This window comes from Cotesia glomerata, linkage group LG6 (genome assembly GCF_020080835.1).
Source record: "Cotesia glomerata isolate CgM1 linkage group LG6, MPM_Cglom_v2.3, whole genome shotgun sequence".
Lineage (NCBI taxonomy): Eukaryota > Metazoa > Arthropoda > Insecta > Hymenoptera > Braconidae > Cotesia > Cotesia glomerata.
Genome location: NC_058163.1, coordinates 1,769,995 through 1,788,931, shown reverse-complemented (window position 1 = coordinate 1,788,931; position 18,937 = coordinate 1,769,995). Strand labels below are relative to the sequence as shown.

General features: G+C 27.5%; 3 protein-coding genes across 3 annotated transcripts in view; 1 reads left to right on the top strand and 2 right to left on the bottom strand.

Annotated features, from left to right (window-relative positions):
• Positions 1–2,357, bottom strand: part of LOC123266880 (protein Wnt-7b-like) — a 43,985-nt gene extending 41,628 nt beyond the window's left edge. Inside the window, exon 1 of the mRNA XM_044731327.1 lies at positions 1,668–2,357. Within this exon, the coding sequence (XP_044587262.1) occupies positions 1,668–1,735 (68 nt within the window). The 5' untranslated portion in view covers positions 1,736–2,357. The remainder of the gene's footprint in view (positions 1–1,667) is intronic.
• Positions 2,358–5,516: 3,159 nt separating this feature from the next.
• Positions 5,517–9,153, bottom strand: LOC123266878 (ataxin-10). Its single transcript, XM_044731320.1, has 6 exons — positions 9,002–9,153; positions 7,815–8,189; positions 7,255–7,754; positions 6,771–6,967; positions 5,828–5,891; positions 5,517–5,727 (listed from the first exon to the last, which is right to left on the bottom strand). The coding sequence occupies exons 1-6, from the start codon at positions 9,100–9,102 to the stop codon at positions 5,549–5,551; spliced, it is 1,416 nt and encodes a 471-aa protein (XP_044587255.1). The 5' UTR covers positions 9,103–9,153; the 3' UTR covers positions 5,517–5,548.
• Positions 9,154–9,320: 167 nt separating this feature from the next.
• Positions 9,321–12,928, top strand: LOC123266890 (proteasome subunit alpha type-5). Its single transcript, XM_044731342.1, has 3 exons — positions 9,321–9,459; positions 10,335–10,895; positions 12,375–12,928. Exons 2-3 carry the CDS (start codon positions 10,335–10,337, stop codon positions 12,540–12,542), a joined length of 729 nt encoding a protein of 242 aa, XP_044587277.1. The 5' UTR covers positions 9,321–9,459; the 3' UTR covers positions 12,543–12,928.
• Positions 12,929–18,937: the final 6,009 nt, after the last annotated feature.

The window sequence follows — 18,937 nt, the reverse complement described above, 5'->3', positions numbered from 1 at the left end:
CCCATTATTTGTTGTTATTAAATAACAATATTCAGGGTGATTTCATTTGCCGATTCTCGGTATTCTTCTTTCAAGCCAATGATGATGATGATGATGATGATGATGATGACACAGTACAGAGGTCTGCTGCCGTATTAGAGAACGGCTAATTTCCATCCTTCTATATTAGCCGGATTATTTTGTTTATATGTGTGCGAGCAATCTTAAGAGGATAAGCCGCAAAGGCGAAACAATTTTAAAGGAGCGAACGAAACAGAATCCTTTGGCTGTAGATGGACTCAAGGAACTCTTAAAGTGCCGCGGTCTTTCGATAATTAGAGGGCGGCTATTGTTACCTTCTCCTGAAAGACCATAGGCCAGCCAGAGAGGAGAAGGGGCCTTCCAAAGTGGAAAAAGAGATTATGAGAAGTATCAAGGGACGATGGATACCTTACTGCTGATGCTGATGCTCCTGCTCCAGTCCCACTCAAATACCACTAACGCAAAAAATACATAATCATCATAAACAATAAAAATATCTGGCATTACCCTTTTACAGGTCCACCCAGTGGATACTACTCACCAAAAAATTTATTGACCAAAGTTATATTACTGCTTTTTGTTATTCTGAGTTTTCTGCTACAACTGGGTGGGTTTGTTTATAAATAATGGGTGTAGTAATGATTACACTTTTGCTTTAGCCGCTCAAATATTTTGATAACCTATATTTAATATTATTTTGTAGGATAGATTTATTTATGTCTTAGTTTTGAGAATTCAGAACTTTCAATTTGAATTTTTTTGAGGTTCCTTAGGTGATAAATTCATTTATCATAGATCATTTTGTTTGTTAAAATGTCTACTTTAAGGTCCAGACATTGATTTAATTGAAAAAAATCTTTTTTATTGAAAAAATCCTAAAATAAGAAAGTTACTACGGAAAAAACGAAAATTTCGGCAAAAAATGAAGTTTTTGAATTTTAATAATTTTTTAAAATTTTTCCCGTAATCAAAAATACTTTTATTATAGATCATTTTGTTCTTTAAAATGTCTTTTTTAAGGTAAATTCATTGATTTTAGTCAAAAAAATTTTTTACATCCAAAAAATCCTAAAATAAGAAAGTTACTTCAGAAAAATCAAAATTTTGGTAAAAAAATGAAATTTTTTAAATTCAATAATTTTTTTCAAATTATTTCCGTTATCAAAAATACTTTTATTATAGATAATTTTGTTCATTGAAATGTCTCCTTTAAGTTACATCCATTGATTTTTATCAAAAAAATTTTTTCCCCCAAAAAAATTCCAAAAAACTAGTTACTTTAAAAAAATTGCATATTTCTGCAAAAATGATGTTTTTAAAATTCAATATTGATCTATTGAGGGTTGCCGTGATCAAAAATACTTTTATCATAGCTCATTTTGTTCGTTGAAATGTCTTCTTTAAGGTCTATCTATTGTTTTTAGCAAAAAAAATTTTGTTCATCAAAAAAATCCCGAAAAACAAAAATTATTTTTTGGTAAACTACGGTGATTAATAATCGGTAACTTATGGGTAAATTAACCAAATTTTTAAATAACTTTTTGTTTAGAAATCAATTAAAATTCTTTTAACTTAATTATTGTCATAAACGAAGCGAATTAAGATTGGCTGTAAATGAAAGCATAAAGGAATAAAAAAGAACTCACCCGAAAAATAGCCGGCGAATGATCACCATGACGCTCATTTTTTTCATCACATTCTCTATCTTCCTCATTTACATACCCATGTATCACAATTAAATGAATCATTAGTAAATAGAGACTTAAATAATGTAAAATATTTGTAATCTTTCAGCAGTGAGACTCAACCGAAATCGGTTTACCGGTTCTCAGTAACCGAAACAAACTTTATTCGAAATTGATTAATTCCTACGGTTTTATTCAAATGAAACGTTAAATTTTAATAAAACACTGATGATAATTGCCCCAGGTATAAGCTCGCTCTGATAACAGGTTTCTCCTTTAAGTAAAACTGAGCGCCTGCGCAAGTTACCGGGTTTCGAGGTCGTAAAGATAATGCCCACCATCGCTTCTTACTAATAATTTAATACACCGTGTAATCTAGATTTGCCGGCTCAAATAATTATTTTTTGTCAGCAAACTCCGAACTCTTCTTCCTTCTCTTTCTACCTCGGGAATTAACAAACTCGATGGATTATGAATTATTCATACACATCTTAGCCGTAAGTACTAACAAGATCACTGTTTCATTTTTTTTAAAATCCAATTAAAACTGTCTTTTCTCACATCAATTGCTCTCTTCTTCAAATTTTACCTCTTTTTCACTTTTAATCTTTCCAGCTTCCTGGAATCCAAATCCCACTTGTTATAGCTTATTTTGTTCGTTTAAATGTCTATTTTAAGATTCTATCATTGTTTTTATTGAAAAAAATTTATTTCATTGAAAAAATCCCAAAAATTTGAAAAAACTATCATTTTTCCCGAAATTTTGATTTTTTCTAAATTAACTTTTTTATTTTAGGATTTTTTCTATGTACAAAATTTTTTTTACTAAAATCAATGACTGTACTTTAAAGTAAACATTTTAACGAACAAAATGTTCTATAACAAAAGTATTTTTGATCACACGAACAATTTGAAAAAAATTATTAAATTAAAAAACTTCAATTTTTTACCGAAATTTTGATTTTTCTGAAGGAACTTTCTTATTTTAGGATTTTTTCTATGTGCAAAATTTTTTTTACTAAAATCAATGACTGTTCCTTAAAGTAGACATTTTAACGATCATAATGATCTATAACAAAAGTACTTTTGATCACGGGAACAATTTGAAAAAAATTATTAACTCTAAAAAACTTCATTTTTTGTCAAAATTTTGATTTTTCCGAAGTAACTTTCTTATTTTAGGATTTTTTCTGGGTACAAATTTTTTTTTACCAAAATTAATGACTGTACCTTAAAGTAGATATGTCAACAAACAAAATGATCTATAATAAAAGTATTTTTAGTTACGGGAACAATTTGAAAAAAATTATTTAATTTAAAAAACTTTATTTTTTTACCGAAATTTTGATTTTTCTGAAGTAACTTGCTTATTTTAGGATTTTTTTTATGTAAAAAATTTTTTTTGCTAAAATCAATGACTGTACCTTAAAGTCGACATTTTAACGAACAAAATGATCTATAACAAAAGTATTTTTGATCATGGGAACAATTAAAAAAAAATAATTGAATGATAAATTCCTGAAATTCGTAAATTTATCAGTAATTATCCGGAAGATTGATGTCAGGTAATCGCCGTGTCTGAGACGTCTTGCGGCGAATGAGTATCAGACGTTAATTGATCGATGTAATTACGAATTAAGGACGCAAAGTATTAATTATCAATAACACGTTGGTCTAAAAAAAGAAAACTGTTCATTGGAAAAAATGAGACTAATAAAATTAGAGAAGTTAAATGATCGGAGTTATACTGGAATTAATAGTGGTAAAATGAGGTCCGGGGCCGGTACCTAATAAGTCTTGGAGTACATAGATGTACTTGTATATTCTCAATACGAATGTTGTCTTGGTACGCGCCTACGCTTTAAACGTGTCTCAAAGCGCCGCCTGGTAATATATTTCCAATGGCATCAACCAGCCAGCATCATGGATCGTGGTATCGCCCAGGTATGGTATGAGTAAGAGCATATCGAGTTATTAAAACCCTTTTTAACCGGGACATTCACATTGTACTCCATAATCCATACTTACATACTTCGTGGTCCATAGTCCTCATGTCATGTACAATCTCCTCCATTGATATCATTAGCATTCACGTAACATGGACCTTCCCTTTCTTCCGCCGAATCTTCTTCTGCTTTCTTTTCTTCCTCAGAAATTCAACCGATAAATACGTTCATGCTAATGACTCGGTAATTACATACTTTATTTATTCGTACATACGAACAACAGATCAATTATTGATCACTATTTTATTTCTTGACACAAAGTGTCGCATTTTACAAGAATTTTTGTGATTTGGGGAGTTTTAATTTTGAATTAGGATTTTTTTATTATTCCCATGATCAAAAATACTTTTATTATAGATCATTTTGTTCGTTAGAATGTCTATTTTATGATACAATCATTGATTTGAAGAAAAAAAATTTAATTCATAAAAAAAAAACCCAAAAAAAGAAAATTAGATTTGAAAAATAGCGAATTTTGGCAAAAAGTTACTTTTTTAATTTTCAACAATTTTTTTTAATTGTTCCCGTGGTTGAAAATATAGTTATTATAGGTCATTTTATTTTTTAGAGTGTCTACTTTAAGGTGCAATAATTGATTTTAACAAAAAAAATTTATTTCCTACAAAAAATCCTAAAAAACCAGTTACTTCAAAAAAACCGCGAATTTCGGCAAAATTCACTTTTTAAAATTTTCAATAATTTTTTTTTAATTGTTCCCGTGAACAAAAATAATTTTATTATAGGTCATTTTATTTGTTGAAATATCTAGTTTAAGGTTCAACCATTGAATTAGCTAAAAAAAATGTATTTCCTAAAAAAAATCTTAAAAAACTAAAGTTACTGTAAAAAAACCGCGAATTTCGGCAAAATTCACTTTTGTAACTTTCAACAATTTTTTTTTAATTGTTCCCGTGAACCAAAATAATTTTATTATTGGTAATTTTATTTGTTAAAATGTCTTCTGTAAGATACAACCATCAGTTTTACTAAAAAAAAATTCCTTGATCCGATAGATCCCAAAAAACCAAAGTAACTTCTAAAAAAAATCGTATTTTTTCGGTATAAATAACCTCGGTTATTAATCCCCGGTAAATTAGCCGCATTTTTTCTTACCTTATAGCTTCTTTCTCTTCTTTCCATCCCCCGCAAGATGTCACTGCTTTACAAATCACCCGCCATCATTCTTCGATCGATAATCATCGATAAATTTTGCCTATCAGTCTTGTGATATGTAAATCAATTGTTTGTTAATTAACATCTTATACAAGTCAATTACACTCCATAAAATAAATTAATTAATACATAACCTAAAGCATAAAATCTACGCTCAAAAATAGTAAAGTTTTATGTTCTATTGGCATGCTCCATTGAGCGAAGGCTTAATAGTTTTATCCGTGTGTCTACGGTCGATTAATCCGTGAGTTACAGGTAGAGTATATTATTATACCCCGTAAAATATACACCGTAATTTACTCGATAACATAATAACATATATGTTTATTATATATTCAATATAATAATAGTAAAAAATAGTAAACAATTATCTGAAAGGTAACCTATTACTTATCGAATTAAAATCCCCGGTAATTCATTATTGCTTATGAACATTGAATTTGGCGATTTATATTACATTATATTATAATTTATAATTATCGATTAAGCTATCTACCGAACAACATAACCGCAATTGAATTCTTAAACACAACTTTAAAGGCAGGCCGTAAATTAGCGACTCTGTCTATGCAATCACGCGTAAAGATTCAAGCCCAAGTGCCTGATAACAATTTTATTCTTTTTTTTCCTCTTAGTTCGAGATTATTCCAGGTTATAAATAAATTAATCCGGCAACGGAACGATTCCGATAGGATTCCCATCTTGATTAAGAGTTATTCCCATCTCCCGAATAACCTCTGTATCGATGAATCGAATCTTCTGGGAGTTTCTGATTAATTCTTGGTTCGCTGGATTATTCTCCAGGAGATTCCTGATCGCCAGGATGCACCACTGCATTATTACTGGATATTGTGGTCAAGGAAATAAATTAATAAGGGAACTTTTAAATAATCATTGATCAGCGATTGTAAAGAATAATAATTAACGATTTAAAAAGGATACGTGGATTGCGAGCGTCGATGTTGCAGCAGTCTAAAATCAGCGACATTCCGTCCAGTTCTTGCACCTGGAAATATTTTTTTACTTGGTTAGTTACTGGGGAACGCGAGCGCGGCGCCACTTACTGGGAAGCTTTTTTACCGATGGATAGTTTATGATTTTTTAGAGAAAACTGGTATTTCTTTTATTATTCTGGTGGTTTAAAATATTCTAATTATAGATCAATATGTTCGTTGAAATGTGTACTTTAAGGTACAACCATTGATTTTAATAAAAAAAGTTTAATTCCTTAAAAAAATCCTAAAAAAAAGAAAGTTAGGTTAAAAAATCGCGAATTTAGAAAGAAGATACTTTTTTAATTTTCAATGATTTTTTTTTAAATGTTTCCGTGGTTGAAAATAAAGTTATTATAGATCATTTTGTTTGTTAGAATGTCTACTTTAAGGTAAAATCATTGTTTTTGATGAAAAAAATTTTATTCATTAAAAAAATCCCGAAAAACATAAGTTAGGTTCGAAAAATAGCGAATTTTGGGAAAAAGTTACTTTTTTAGATTTCAATATTTTTTTTTTTTTATTCTCGTGGTTGAAAATGAAGTTATTATAGGTCAATTTGTTTGTTAGAATGTCTCCTTTGAAAAACAACCATTGATTTCAATGAAAAAAATTTTTTTCATTGAAGAAATCTCAAAAAAACAGAAGAAGCTTTCAAAAATGTCATATTTTGGCAAAACTAGTGTTTTTCATTTTGATTAATTTTTTTTTTTAATCGTTGCCGTAGTAAAAAATTAACTTATTATAGATCATTTTATTCGTTAGAATGTCTACTTTAAAGTACAACCATTGATTTTAATAAAAAAATTTTTTTCATTGAAAAAATCCCAAAAAACCAAAATAGTTACTACTAAATCGCTTTAAAAAAAGAATATCTGTTAAATTCCACTTACTTTATCTTGATTAGCTCGATTCTTATAAACATCATTAGCAATAAATCTAACAAGAGAACTCTTGAACCCAAAAGCAACATGATTTTCAATAGACTCTCTATCAGAATTGTTACTAGGCGCTACTTGAGCCAATTTTTGCAGCGGAGTGAAATTATTTGAGGATGACTTCCCTGCCATGTGGATTGCCTTCAGGAGAACTGAAACACAATTTATAAACATACAAATTTTTAATAACTACACAGAAAAAAAATTTTCTTGAATCAAGTAAATAATTTTGAATAATTTCATCTTCTTGATTTGAGTAGAAAAATTCTTGAACTAAGAAATTTTTCTTGGTTTAAGTAAATTTTATTTAATTCAAGAATTTTTCGTCTTGATTCAAGACAATGACACTCTTCAAAATTGCTTTCTTGGTTCAAGAATTTTCCTTTTGATTCAATTTAATTGTTTTTTCAGTGTAATTTTATTTAAAAAAAATACTTACAAACAACATTGATCAACAAACTAGCATCCCGCTTAACAATCTCCATCTTACAACTCAGCGTCCCCAAAATATCCAACAAAATAATAACCTCCGCAGGTTCCTTCATCTGTTCTTTGACATACGACTCCTCAGTCTTCAAGATCAAGTTGCTTCTATCTTTAAACCGCTTTATCAAGAACAAAACCGTGTCTTCGGGCAGAAAAAAATCTTCCCGGTTCTCTAACTCATTGTTGACCAACTTGCAAACAAGCTCCAAGAAATACAACCTGGAATCAAGACTCAAGCCCTCGTAGTTTCTCACAAAGGCGTCTTTTTTGAGAAGAATCAACAGCGAGTCTCTAGCAGCCTTGAAGCCGTGTTCATCAGCCTTGAGCAACCCTTCAGTGATTTTCACCAAGTTCTGGACGTCAAAATATCTGTACCAGGTGTTCATGATGTTATGAGTCAAACAACAGGCTCTAATAACAATTCCATCCTCTTTGCAATTCATCAGCAACTTCCTGAAATTCCATTCTTGATTAATAACTGTAATTAGTCTTTAAAATTAATTTTTAAATTACCCCAGGAGATTAATTGTTTTCTCATGGTAGGACTCATCAACTAAAATGTCATCGTTATAAGCTAGCATGTTGCATAGGAATGACAGAGATTCTTTGATGACATCAATTTCGTCAGGGTTCTCCAAGATGGCTGTCAAGTTGTCAATTGTCCATTTTGTAATTTCGTCAAATGGAAAATATGAAGTTGGGTAGTCAGGGTCGAATCCTTCTGAGGATATTGAAGAGTAATTCTTTTTATAAGGCTTGTGATGATACTGGGTGTCTCTTAAGCAAGCTAGCTTGAAGGATTTTAAAATTGACACTTTTATTGAACTTGGAACTTCTTTTTTGGACAAACAGGCGCCGAGTTTTGCGAGAATTCTTCGATTTTTTTTTCTGTAATAATTTTAAATAAGTAAATTATACCAAAAAAGATTTATAAAAAAAATTTTGGGTGTCAAAAATCATACATGCAATACATTAAATTTAGCTGTCACCACAATTTTTTTTAATAAATTATGGCAAAAAAAAATTATTAAAAAAATGGACTTGTAGAAATTTTAATAAATTAAAAATGCAATTATTTAAGTATAATTTTTTTGTTAAAGAAAATTAAAAAATTGTCAAGTGAAAAATAAATTAAAAGCCATACTTGCAATTTTTTATAAAAATTTTTCTAGATCTTTTCAAGAATAAAAATTTTTTTTAACGAATAAACAATTATGAAAATGAAAATAAATTTAGCAGATATTTAATCATTTTTAGAATTTTTTTTTTAAATAAATTATGGCGAAAAAAATTATAAAAAAAATTGACATGTAGAAATTTTAAAAAATGCAATTTTTTTAAAGTAATTTTTTTGAACAAAATTGTTTGTTATAAAAATTAAAAAATTCTCTAGTGACTGCTAACTTTAATTTAATGTCATATTATAAAAAATTATATATTTAATAATTAAAAAGAGTTTTTTTTATTTATTTGAGTAAGAAAATTGTAAATTATTAAATAATACTAAAATTTATAAAAATGAAAATTAATTTAGCAGATATTTGATAATTTTAAAAATTTTTTTAACAAATAAAAAATGCAATTTTTTAAAAATAATGTTTTTGAAAAAATCTATTTGTGAGAAAAAATTGAAAAATGGTTAAGTGACTGCTAACTTTAATATCATCTTTAAAAAATTAAAAAAAATTAAAAATATTTACCCATTTTCTTCTTCAGGAAAGTTTTTAATATTAAAAACATTATAAAACTCTTCCCAACAACAATTTTCCTCAATATAATTTAATTTCTCCAATAATTCCATGTTTATTTACGTTTTTCCACGTGAAATAACCAACTCAGCCTTTAAAACGCTGTAAAAGCGGGTTTCTAACTTACTGGCGGTAGTAAACTAAGGTATTTCCCTAAAATCTGTCGCGCAGTCGCCAGAAAGTTCCGCGGGAAATTTAAACTAGCCAATGAGAATTTTTAAATTTAATAACTTCAAATCTACAAGTGGCGCCGCGGGTTTAGTTTTCATTAAGCTTCATTTTGCTACTCATTTGGTTATTATATACACTATTACACACTTTGTGCTTACTTATTGAATGACTGGCGTTTGTCATAAAAAACAATTGTTATATTTCTGTAATTACGCGTTTTAAAACTAAAACAATTTAAGGTAATAGTAAAATTAAATTAAAAATAAATAATTTCAAAATAATTAATAATAAATTTCAATTTTTAACTTTTAAAATTTGTAAAAAATAATTTGACAATTTTCTAACCTTAAAAAAAAATATTAATTATAAATAAATAATTAAATAAATAATAATAATAAATTTTAATTATTGAGTTTTAAAATTTGTAAAAAATAATTTAACAATTTTTTAACCTTAAAAAAAAAATTGCAAAAAAATTATTAATTACAAATATTATTATTATTATTATTATTATTATTATTATTATTATTATTATTGAAAATAAATAATTTGACAATTTTCTAACCTTAAAAAAAAATATTAATTATAAATAATTAATTAATTAAAAAATTAATAATAATAATTTTTAATTTTTTAAATTTGTAAAAAATAATTGTACAATTTTTTAACATTAAAAAAAAATTGCAAAAAAATTATTTTAAAATATTATTATTATTTAAAATAAATAATTTTACAATTTTCTACTAAAAAAAAAAATTATTAATTATAGATAATTGATGAATTAAACAATTAATAATAATAATTTTTAATTTTTAAAATTTGTAAAAAATAATTTGACAATTTTTTAAAATTTGTAAAAAATAATTTGACAATTTTTTAACAATAAAAAAAAATTGCTAAAAAATTATTAATTACAAAAATTATTTTAAAATATTATTATCATTATTATTAATAATAACAATAACAACAATAATAATAATATTTTGAATTATTATTAATAATAATAATAATTATAATTAATAATTTTTTTGCAATTTTTTTTTTTAAGTTAGAAAATTATTAATGTTAATTATTAATATTATTATTATTGATAATATTAATATTTTTTTTTTAGATGTTCCTGACAAGATCAGAGTACGATCGTGGAGTGAACACCTTCTCTCCAGAAGGTCGCCTGTTCCAAGTAGAGTATGCAATTGAAGCTATCAAGCTTGGCTCAACAGTAATCGGGATCTCGACATCGGAAGGCGTAGTGCTGGCAGCGGAGCGCCGGATCACTTCCCCGCTGATGGAGCCGACGACTATTGAAAAAATCGTCGAGGTGGACAAGCACATCGGGTGCGCGGGCTCAGGACTGATGGCCGACTCCAGGACCATGATTGACCGCGCGCGTGCTGAGTGCCAGAACCACTGGTTCATCTACAACGAGAAGATGACTGTTGAATCTGTCGCTCAGGCTGTTTCTAACCTGGCTATTCAGTTCGGCGACAGTGATGATGATGGCAGTGCCATGTCCAGGCCTTTTGGAGTTGCTATTTTGTTTGCTGGGATCGATGAAAAAGGCCCGCAGCTGTTTCACATGGATCCTTCTGGGACTTTTGTTCAGTTTGATGCTAAGGCTATTGGATCTGGAAGCGAAGGCGCTCAGCAGTCTCTTCAAGAAGTTTTTCATAAGGTGTTTTTTTAAAAATATTTTTTGCAATAATAATAACTATTAATAAATGAATTTTGTTAAATTGCACTGTAACTTGTTAACTATTGATATTTTTTTAGATATAAGCTCATTCTGATGTTATACTAATCAAGAGCTTTCATTTGAGTACACACATGCATTTTTGATATATTTTTCATATATACATATATATAATATAAATATATAAAATATATGAAAAATTGATGTGAGTACTCATATGAAAGGTCTTGATGAGTGTAACATCAAAATGAGTTTATATCCTAAAAAATATCAATAATTTAAAAATGATATTGTATTGTGTGAAATATTGATATTTTTAAAGATATAAGCTTATTCCGATGCGGTATTCATTAAGATCTTTCATTTGAATACCCACATCAATTTTTCATATATTTTATATATTTATATATATTATATATATATATATATATATGTATATATGAAAAATATATCAAAAACACATGTGGGTACTCAAATGAAAGCTCTTGATGAGTGTAATGACAAGGTGAATTTATATTTAAAAAAATATCAATAACTAAAAAATTACATTGTATCTTGTCAACTAATGACATTTTTAAAGATATAGGCTTACCTCTATATTGCATTCATCAAGACCTTTCATTTGAGTACCTACATAAATTTTTTATATATTTTTCATATTTATATATATTACATATATGTATATATGAAAAATATATCAAAAATGCATGTGGGTACTTAAATGAAAGGTCTCGATGAGTGTAACATCGAAATGAGTTTATATCTTAAAAAATGTCAATAATTAAGAAATGACCTTGTATCTTGTAAAATATTGACATTTTTAAAGATGTAAGCTCATTCCGATGTTACACTCATCAAGACCTTTCATTTGAGTACCCACATCAATTTTTCATATATTTTATATATTTATATATATATTACATATATGTATATATGAAAAATATATCAAAAATGCATGTGGGTACTCAAATGAAAGGTCTTGATGAGTGTATTATCAGGATGAGCTTATGTCTTAAAAAATGTCAATATTTAAGAAATTGCAGTCCAATTTAACAAAAGTCATTATTTAGGAAAACAAAATTTTATTTATTTATAGTTCACAAGTTATTATTAAAGTAAAAGACCCAGTTATTAAAACTTGAAATTTTATTTTAATTAAAAAAATAAAATGTTCTTAAAAAGCCAATTATCTTAAAATTTATATTAAAAAAGTTATATTTATTAATTTATTAGAGCCGATTTGTTTTATTTATTTTATTTAATTAAAATAAAATTGCTAGTGTCAATAACTAATTTTAATATTAAATTTATTGATATATTTTCATAATATTAAATTATTGACATAAAACATAAAAAAAATTTTATTTCATATATTTTATTAAAATTAAATATTATTATTTAATAAATTATAATAATAAAAATTAATTTTTTTTTAATAAATAATTATGATTAATTTTTCAGTCAATGACATTGAAAGAAGCAATAAAAGCAACTCTGACAATCCTAAAACAAGTAATGGAGGAAAAACTTAACGAAACAAACGTTGAGCTGATGACAATGACACCAGAGGCAAAGTTCCACATGTTCTCAAAAGCCGAGCTCCAGGAGGTGATTAAGGACATTGCTTAATAATAAAACGTAAACTAAGGCACCAGGGAGCACCGTCAGTGAAAGTGCTTCAAATTAATTAATTTTCATATTCATATATTATTTGCATTGATATAAAAAAATAATTAAAAAAGCAACATCAAGATTTGTTATTAAGTTAACATCAAAAAATTTACCTTCCTTTTATTATTTCCCTAGATATTAGAAAGCTCCGAAACGTCATCACCTAGAAGATCAAGACGACGAAGCAGCAGCAGGTCTAGCAGATCTAGACCCGGGAGCGCATCTTCACCTACACCACCACCTTCCGCTTTCCTGCAAGCCAGCTACTGAGTTCCTAACGTAAATCCTGTCATTTCCTTTTTTTTTTATTTTAAAAATGCATGAATAAACTCCTTTCTATCCTCTCTCATGTTTTCATTTTTATTTTCGCTGAATTTTTTGTTTCAAAGGTCTGCGACCTTTGAAACAAAAATGACAATTGCGGGGAATATTATAGGCTTTAAGAAAATTATTTAATTTTATTTTTATCTTAATTAGTTTAAAACTTATGGTAAAAAATTTATTTTTTTTTAATTTAGAATTTTTAATTATTAATTTTTGATAATTAATTTTTTAGAACTAAATTTTCTTTACAAAAATTGTAGCTTAAGGCTTTTTTTTTAATTTTAAACTTTAAAAAGTGATTATAGCGCCATCTGGAACACGATTATTTAATTTAATTTTTATCTTAATTAGTTTTAAAGTTATGATAAAAAATTTAATTTTTTATTTTTTTAAATTTAGAATTTTTAATAATTAATTTATTAGAACTAAATTTTTTTTACAAAAATTGTAGCTTAAGGCTCTTTTTAAATTTTTAAATTTAAAAATCGACTCTAGCGCCACCTGGAACGCAATTATAAAACCAAAATGGCCGCCACTTGACAAACAGCTGATTTCTCATCAGTTTTAAGAGAAATTTGTCGATTATAATTAAGGTAGTTGTAGCGTGATAGGCATTTCAACAGAAAATTATGAAATTTTTTTTATTGAAAGATAAATATATTAATAATTCACTACCAAAATTTCAGATCAATTGACCGCACCGTTTTTAAGTAATTAATTTTCGAAATTGCATCTTTTACACGTAGAGGTATAGAGAGATGGTAAAGTTAGTATGAAATCTTTGGCCCACTCGAGTGGTACGGAAGATTTCATACTAACTTTACCATCTCTCTATACCTCTACGTGTAAAAGACGCAATTTCGAAAATTAATTACTTAAAAACGGTGCGGTCAATTGATCTGAAATTTTGGTAGTGAATTATTAATTTATTTATCTTTCGATAAAAAAAATTTTATAATTTTCTGTTGAAATGCCTATCACGCTACAACTACCTTAAACGGATGAAAATAAATCTCTGAAATTTTATAGAGACCTTCTTTAAGGTTCCCCGGAGCTAGAAAAAAAATATTAAATTAATTTGCAAATTTTTAAAGTTAAAATTTAATATTTGAAAATTTGAGGTCTAAGTATGAATTTTTAAATTGAGTTTTAATAATTAATATTTTATAGATAATTGATCCTAGAATTGAATTTTCTTTACAAAAGTTGTAGCTTGAAGCATTTTTTACAATATAAATTTTAAAAATTGACTTTAGCGCCACCTGGAACGCAAATATAAGACCAAAATGGCCGCTAGTTGACAAACAGCTGATTTTTCATCAGTTTTAGCAGAAATTTGTTTATAATAATTAAACGGATGAAAATAAATTTCTAAAATTTTGCAGAGAGCTTCTTTAAGGTCTCTTAAAACTAGAAAAGAAATTTTTAATTAATTCAAAAATTTTTAAAGGTCCAATTTTAAAAAAATTTGAAGTCTAAGTGTGAATTTTTACATTAATATCTTAAAAATCTTACAAAAATTGTAGCTTGAAGCTTTTTTCACAACATAAATTTTAAAAAATGACTGTAGCGCCACTTAGAACGCAAATATAAAACCAAAATGGCCGCTAATTGACAAACAGCTGATTTTTCACCAGTTTTAGCAGAATTTTGGTTATAATAGTTAAACGGCTGAAAATAAATCTCTGAAATTTTGCAGAGAGCTTCTTTAAAGTGTCTTAAAGGTATAAACAAAATATTAAATTAATTAAAAAATTTTTAAAGGTCAAATTTAAAAAAATTTGAAGTCTAGTATGATTTTTTATTTTTCCAAGTCTAGAATTTTTAATTATTAATTTCTTAGGAATAATTGATCCTAGAACTGAATTTTTTTTACAAAAGTTGTAGCTTTAAGCTTTTTTTACAATATAAAATTTAAAAAGTGACCGTAGCGCCATCTGCAACAACTATGAAACTAAAATGGCTGCTACTTGACAAACAGCTGATTTCTCATCAGTTTTAAGAGAAATTTGTCGATAAAAATCAAATGGATGAATATAAATCTCTGAAATTTTGCAGAGAGCTTCTTTCAAGTGTCTTAAAGCTATAAAAAAGAATATTAAATTATTTTACTAATTTTTAAAGCTAAAATTTAAAAAAAATTTGAGGTCTAAGTATGAATTTTTCCATTAATATCTTAAAAATCTTATAAAAATTGTAGCTTGAAGCTTTCTTCATACTATAAATTGCAAAAAGTGACTTAAGCGCCACCTACAAGGTAACTATGAAACTAAAATGGCCGCCACATGCCAAACAGCTGATTTCTCACCAATTTTAGCAGGAATTTGTCGATTGTAGTTAAACGGATGAAAATAAATCTCTGAAATTTTACAGAGACCTTCTTTAAGGTTCCCTGAAGCTAAAAAAGGAAATATTAAATTAATTTACAAATTTTTAAAGCTAAAATTAAAAAAAAATTTGAGGTCTAAGTATGATTTTTAAGGAGATCCGGGCAAAGTAAAATTTTTAAAACTTCTTGAAAATTTGTAAATTCAATTTATTCAAAAAAGGTTTCTTATAATTTTTTTATATTTTCAAAATTCAACACAGAATTTAAAAAAAAGCTTAATTTAAAAAAATCATTAATAATATTTAAAAAAAATGATAATTAAATTAAAAAAGAAAAATAAAATAATTGTTCACGGTAGAGTAGCGTTGCCCTCCTTCACTATCGGCTTGACTGTGAAGCGAAGGCAATTATCGTAGCGAAACTTGAACGCGAGTGTCGGGTTCTGATAGGACGGGTCGAGTCCCCGGGGATCCTCCACTCGAACGGGACTATCCCAGCCACTCAGCGTCGTTAATTACAATCGAGAGTTCTTCCCCTTGTCTCGGGGTAGCTTTCTTCTTCGGCGGAAATCTTGTATCAAAAATCCATCGTCAATTCGACGATTAAATCTCTATAAAAGAGCTCCTCCTCCTCCTCCTCCTCCTCCTCCTCTTCTCCCTCTTTTGTAGAACTCTTCACCAGAGCACGGGAATCCAGGCGAATCGCACCAGGATTGAACGGTTTAGTTGAAATGGAATAATATCCAATAATCTGCCGGGAGAGGAGAAGTAGGTTGGGGACGGGATAAAAAGGGACGTGTCGTTATCGGGACATCGCAGCTCCAGCACTGGAAGCCATTCTGACTCACCCGACTCGACTCGCTTTTCCGACACTCGGCTCTCCATCCAAATTAATTATTGATTTCGGATATGACCAATTCACAAGTTAAACCTCGGTAATGGAAAGCGAACCAGTCCGTCACCTCTCACCATATATATCATCACCACCGTAATGCTTTCATACTTTTGTTTTATTTTTAGCTTTATATTAAACAAGCTAAGCTTCTGAAAAAGTAAATCAATTTAAAAAATAAAATTAAGGATCCAAGTATCCTCCTAAGGTAAAAGCCCCAATTATTGACAGGGGTCTAAATATTGACACCCTAAATTATTTTTAAATATATTAAATTATCTGTAATAAGAATAACTATCATATAAATTTTTATTAAATTTTAATTAATTAAAAAATTGAAAAAAATTACTGTCAGTTAATATTAAATATTAATTATTAAAAAATAAAGTTTGCACCAGTTAAAACCTTACGAGCGTCTATTTTCTTAACAACTTTGGTTAGAAAAGCAATTTTTTTAAATGCTGTTTAAATTAATTTCTTCATCTAATTATATGATCTTTTTTTTTTTTTTAATTAACAATATATGAAAAATTTATACAATTGAATAATCGAAATTAATTGTTTCCTTTATAATATTTAAATAATGGGTGTCAATAACTAGTTGATAATTTTTAAGTTGAATCTCATATTGACAGCCAGTCGACAGCGCTATCACGCCTTTTTTTTACTTTAACCTAAAAAATTAACTGTAAGAGTTTGAACTCTTCTGATTAAATAAATTATTTTTTATATTTTTAATAGTAATTAATCATTTATGGAAATTATTATTAATAAACTTTAATAATATCGATTACTTAATAATAAGTTTCGATAAATAAGAATAAGCTGATGATTCTAGGCATGCGCAGTATAGGTGTCAATAATTAGAGCTAAGGTATGTCAATAATTAGATCAATCAGTTTTTTAACCTGTCAATAATTGGTGTCTCCGGATAATCTATTTAATTATTTAAAATTAATTAGTAAATATCAGTTATTATCATTTTAAAGAAAGAAATTGATTAGTAAAAACATTACTTGAGACATTACCACAAACAAAATTCAACGATATTGATATTTGATTGCTTAAAAAAAATCAAATCATAACTTTGTCTCTTATAGTATCAATAATTGGAGCTTTTACCTTAAGGGCCTTTTGATAGATCATTAAATTTTCATATTTTCAATGTTTAACCCAAAATTTGAATTTCAAAATTTAAAAACCAATTTTTCTACTTATAGATTAGATTTTCTCGCTAGTTTTCTGGAAAGGTGGAACTTTAATTAAGATCTTTTGATAGTTTCCTTGGAGAAAACTCATGCTGTTACAGGTTATTTTGTTCGTTGAAATGTCTACTTTAAGGTACATTCATTGATTTTGACAAAAAAAATTTTTTTCATTAAAAAAATCCCAAAAATCAAAAGTTACTTCTAAAGAATTTGGAATTTCATCGAAATTGAGGAGTTAAAATTTTCAATATTTTTTTTTTTATTGTTCCCGAGGTCAAAAGTAAACTTATTATAGTTTGTTTTACTCGTTGAAGTGTCTATTTTAAGATACAGCCATATATTTGGACAATAAAAAATTTTTTCATAGAAAAAATCCCAAAAAACAAAAGTTACTTTCAAAGAATTCCAAATTTTATTGAAATTGGCGTTTTCGAATTTTAAATATTTTTTTTCAAATTATTCCGATGATCAAAAATAAACTTATGATAAAGTTTAAAAATGTATTTTTGCCTAAAATATTAAAAATTCAACAAAATAAAGAAGATTTTTTATAGAGGATTAAATTTCCTAAAAAAAAATCCTTATCAATTTTTCTAAATTTTCAACCTTAGATCCAGAATTTTGAAAATAAACATAAAATTTTTCCGATCCATAAAACTTATAAATTTACAACTTATGTTTTAGATAAAAAAAAAAAAATAAACCAGTATCTTAAGACTAAATTCCAAAGAAAGTGAAACTCGTTACCCTTTTCCATGACGTAACAATCTATTAGCCGACAACAATGAATTGCACATATGCAGCAACATCCTTAATATAACAATCCGCCATCTCATAGCTCATGTAACCGCCGACGGCCATCTTGCAAACAAGGAAATTAGTATTTCCTGATTGCCATAGAAAACCGGAAGTATATATGAGAACACATTTTTATGAGAACATATATACTAGAGTCGCATGACAGGAATTGTCAAACCTCTCTCAACTTTCACATCGCAAATATTTATAAGGTTTACTGACGAAAGCTGCCGTAAATAATAAACTGCTTTTATAAAATCAATATCCGGAAATTTAAATTACTATTAATAATAAATATCAAACAATAATAATATAAACAAAGTATAATTAACCATATGCTGAAGATAAGTTCCTTTCACTGGTGATATCTCGGATTTATCATAGATAATAGATCTGCACGCTTACATCTTGCCAATTAACAATTACTATTTACAGATTGTATCTAAGATCTACAATTCTATTCACGCTCTGACTAATTTCAGTGTGTAAGAATAGTGAAAGCATTATATTATGACCATACTTTCCAATAATAACCCTTTTACTTATATTTTTATTTTTCCGATTAATAATTCTACTTTTCAAACTTCCCGCCAAAAAAAACAACATTTTGCCAATTTTTAAATTTAAAATTCAAAAAATCCCGCCAACTTAACTATAGACCCAAAATGGCCGCCTTGGAAACAAACAGCTGATTTCTCACCAGTTTTAACAGAATTTTGTCAATTAAAATTAAACGGCTGGAAATTAACCTCTGAAATTTTGCAGAGACCTTTATTAAGGTTCCCCGAAACTAGAAAAAAAAT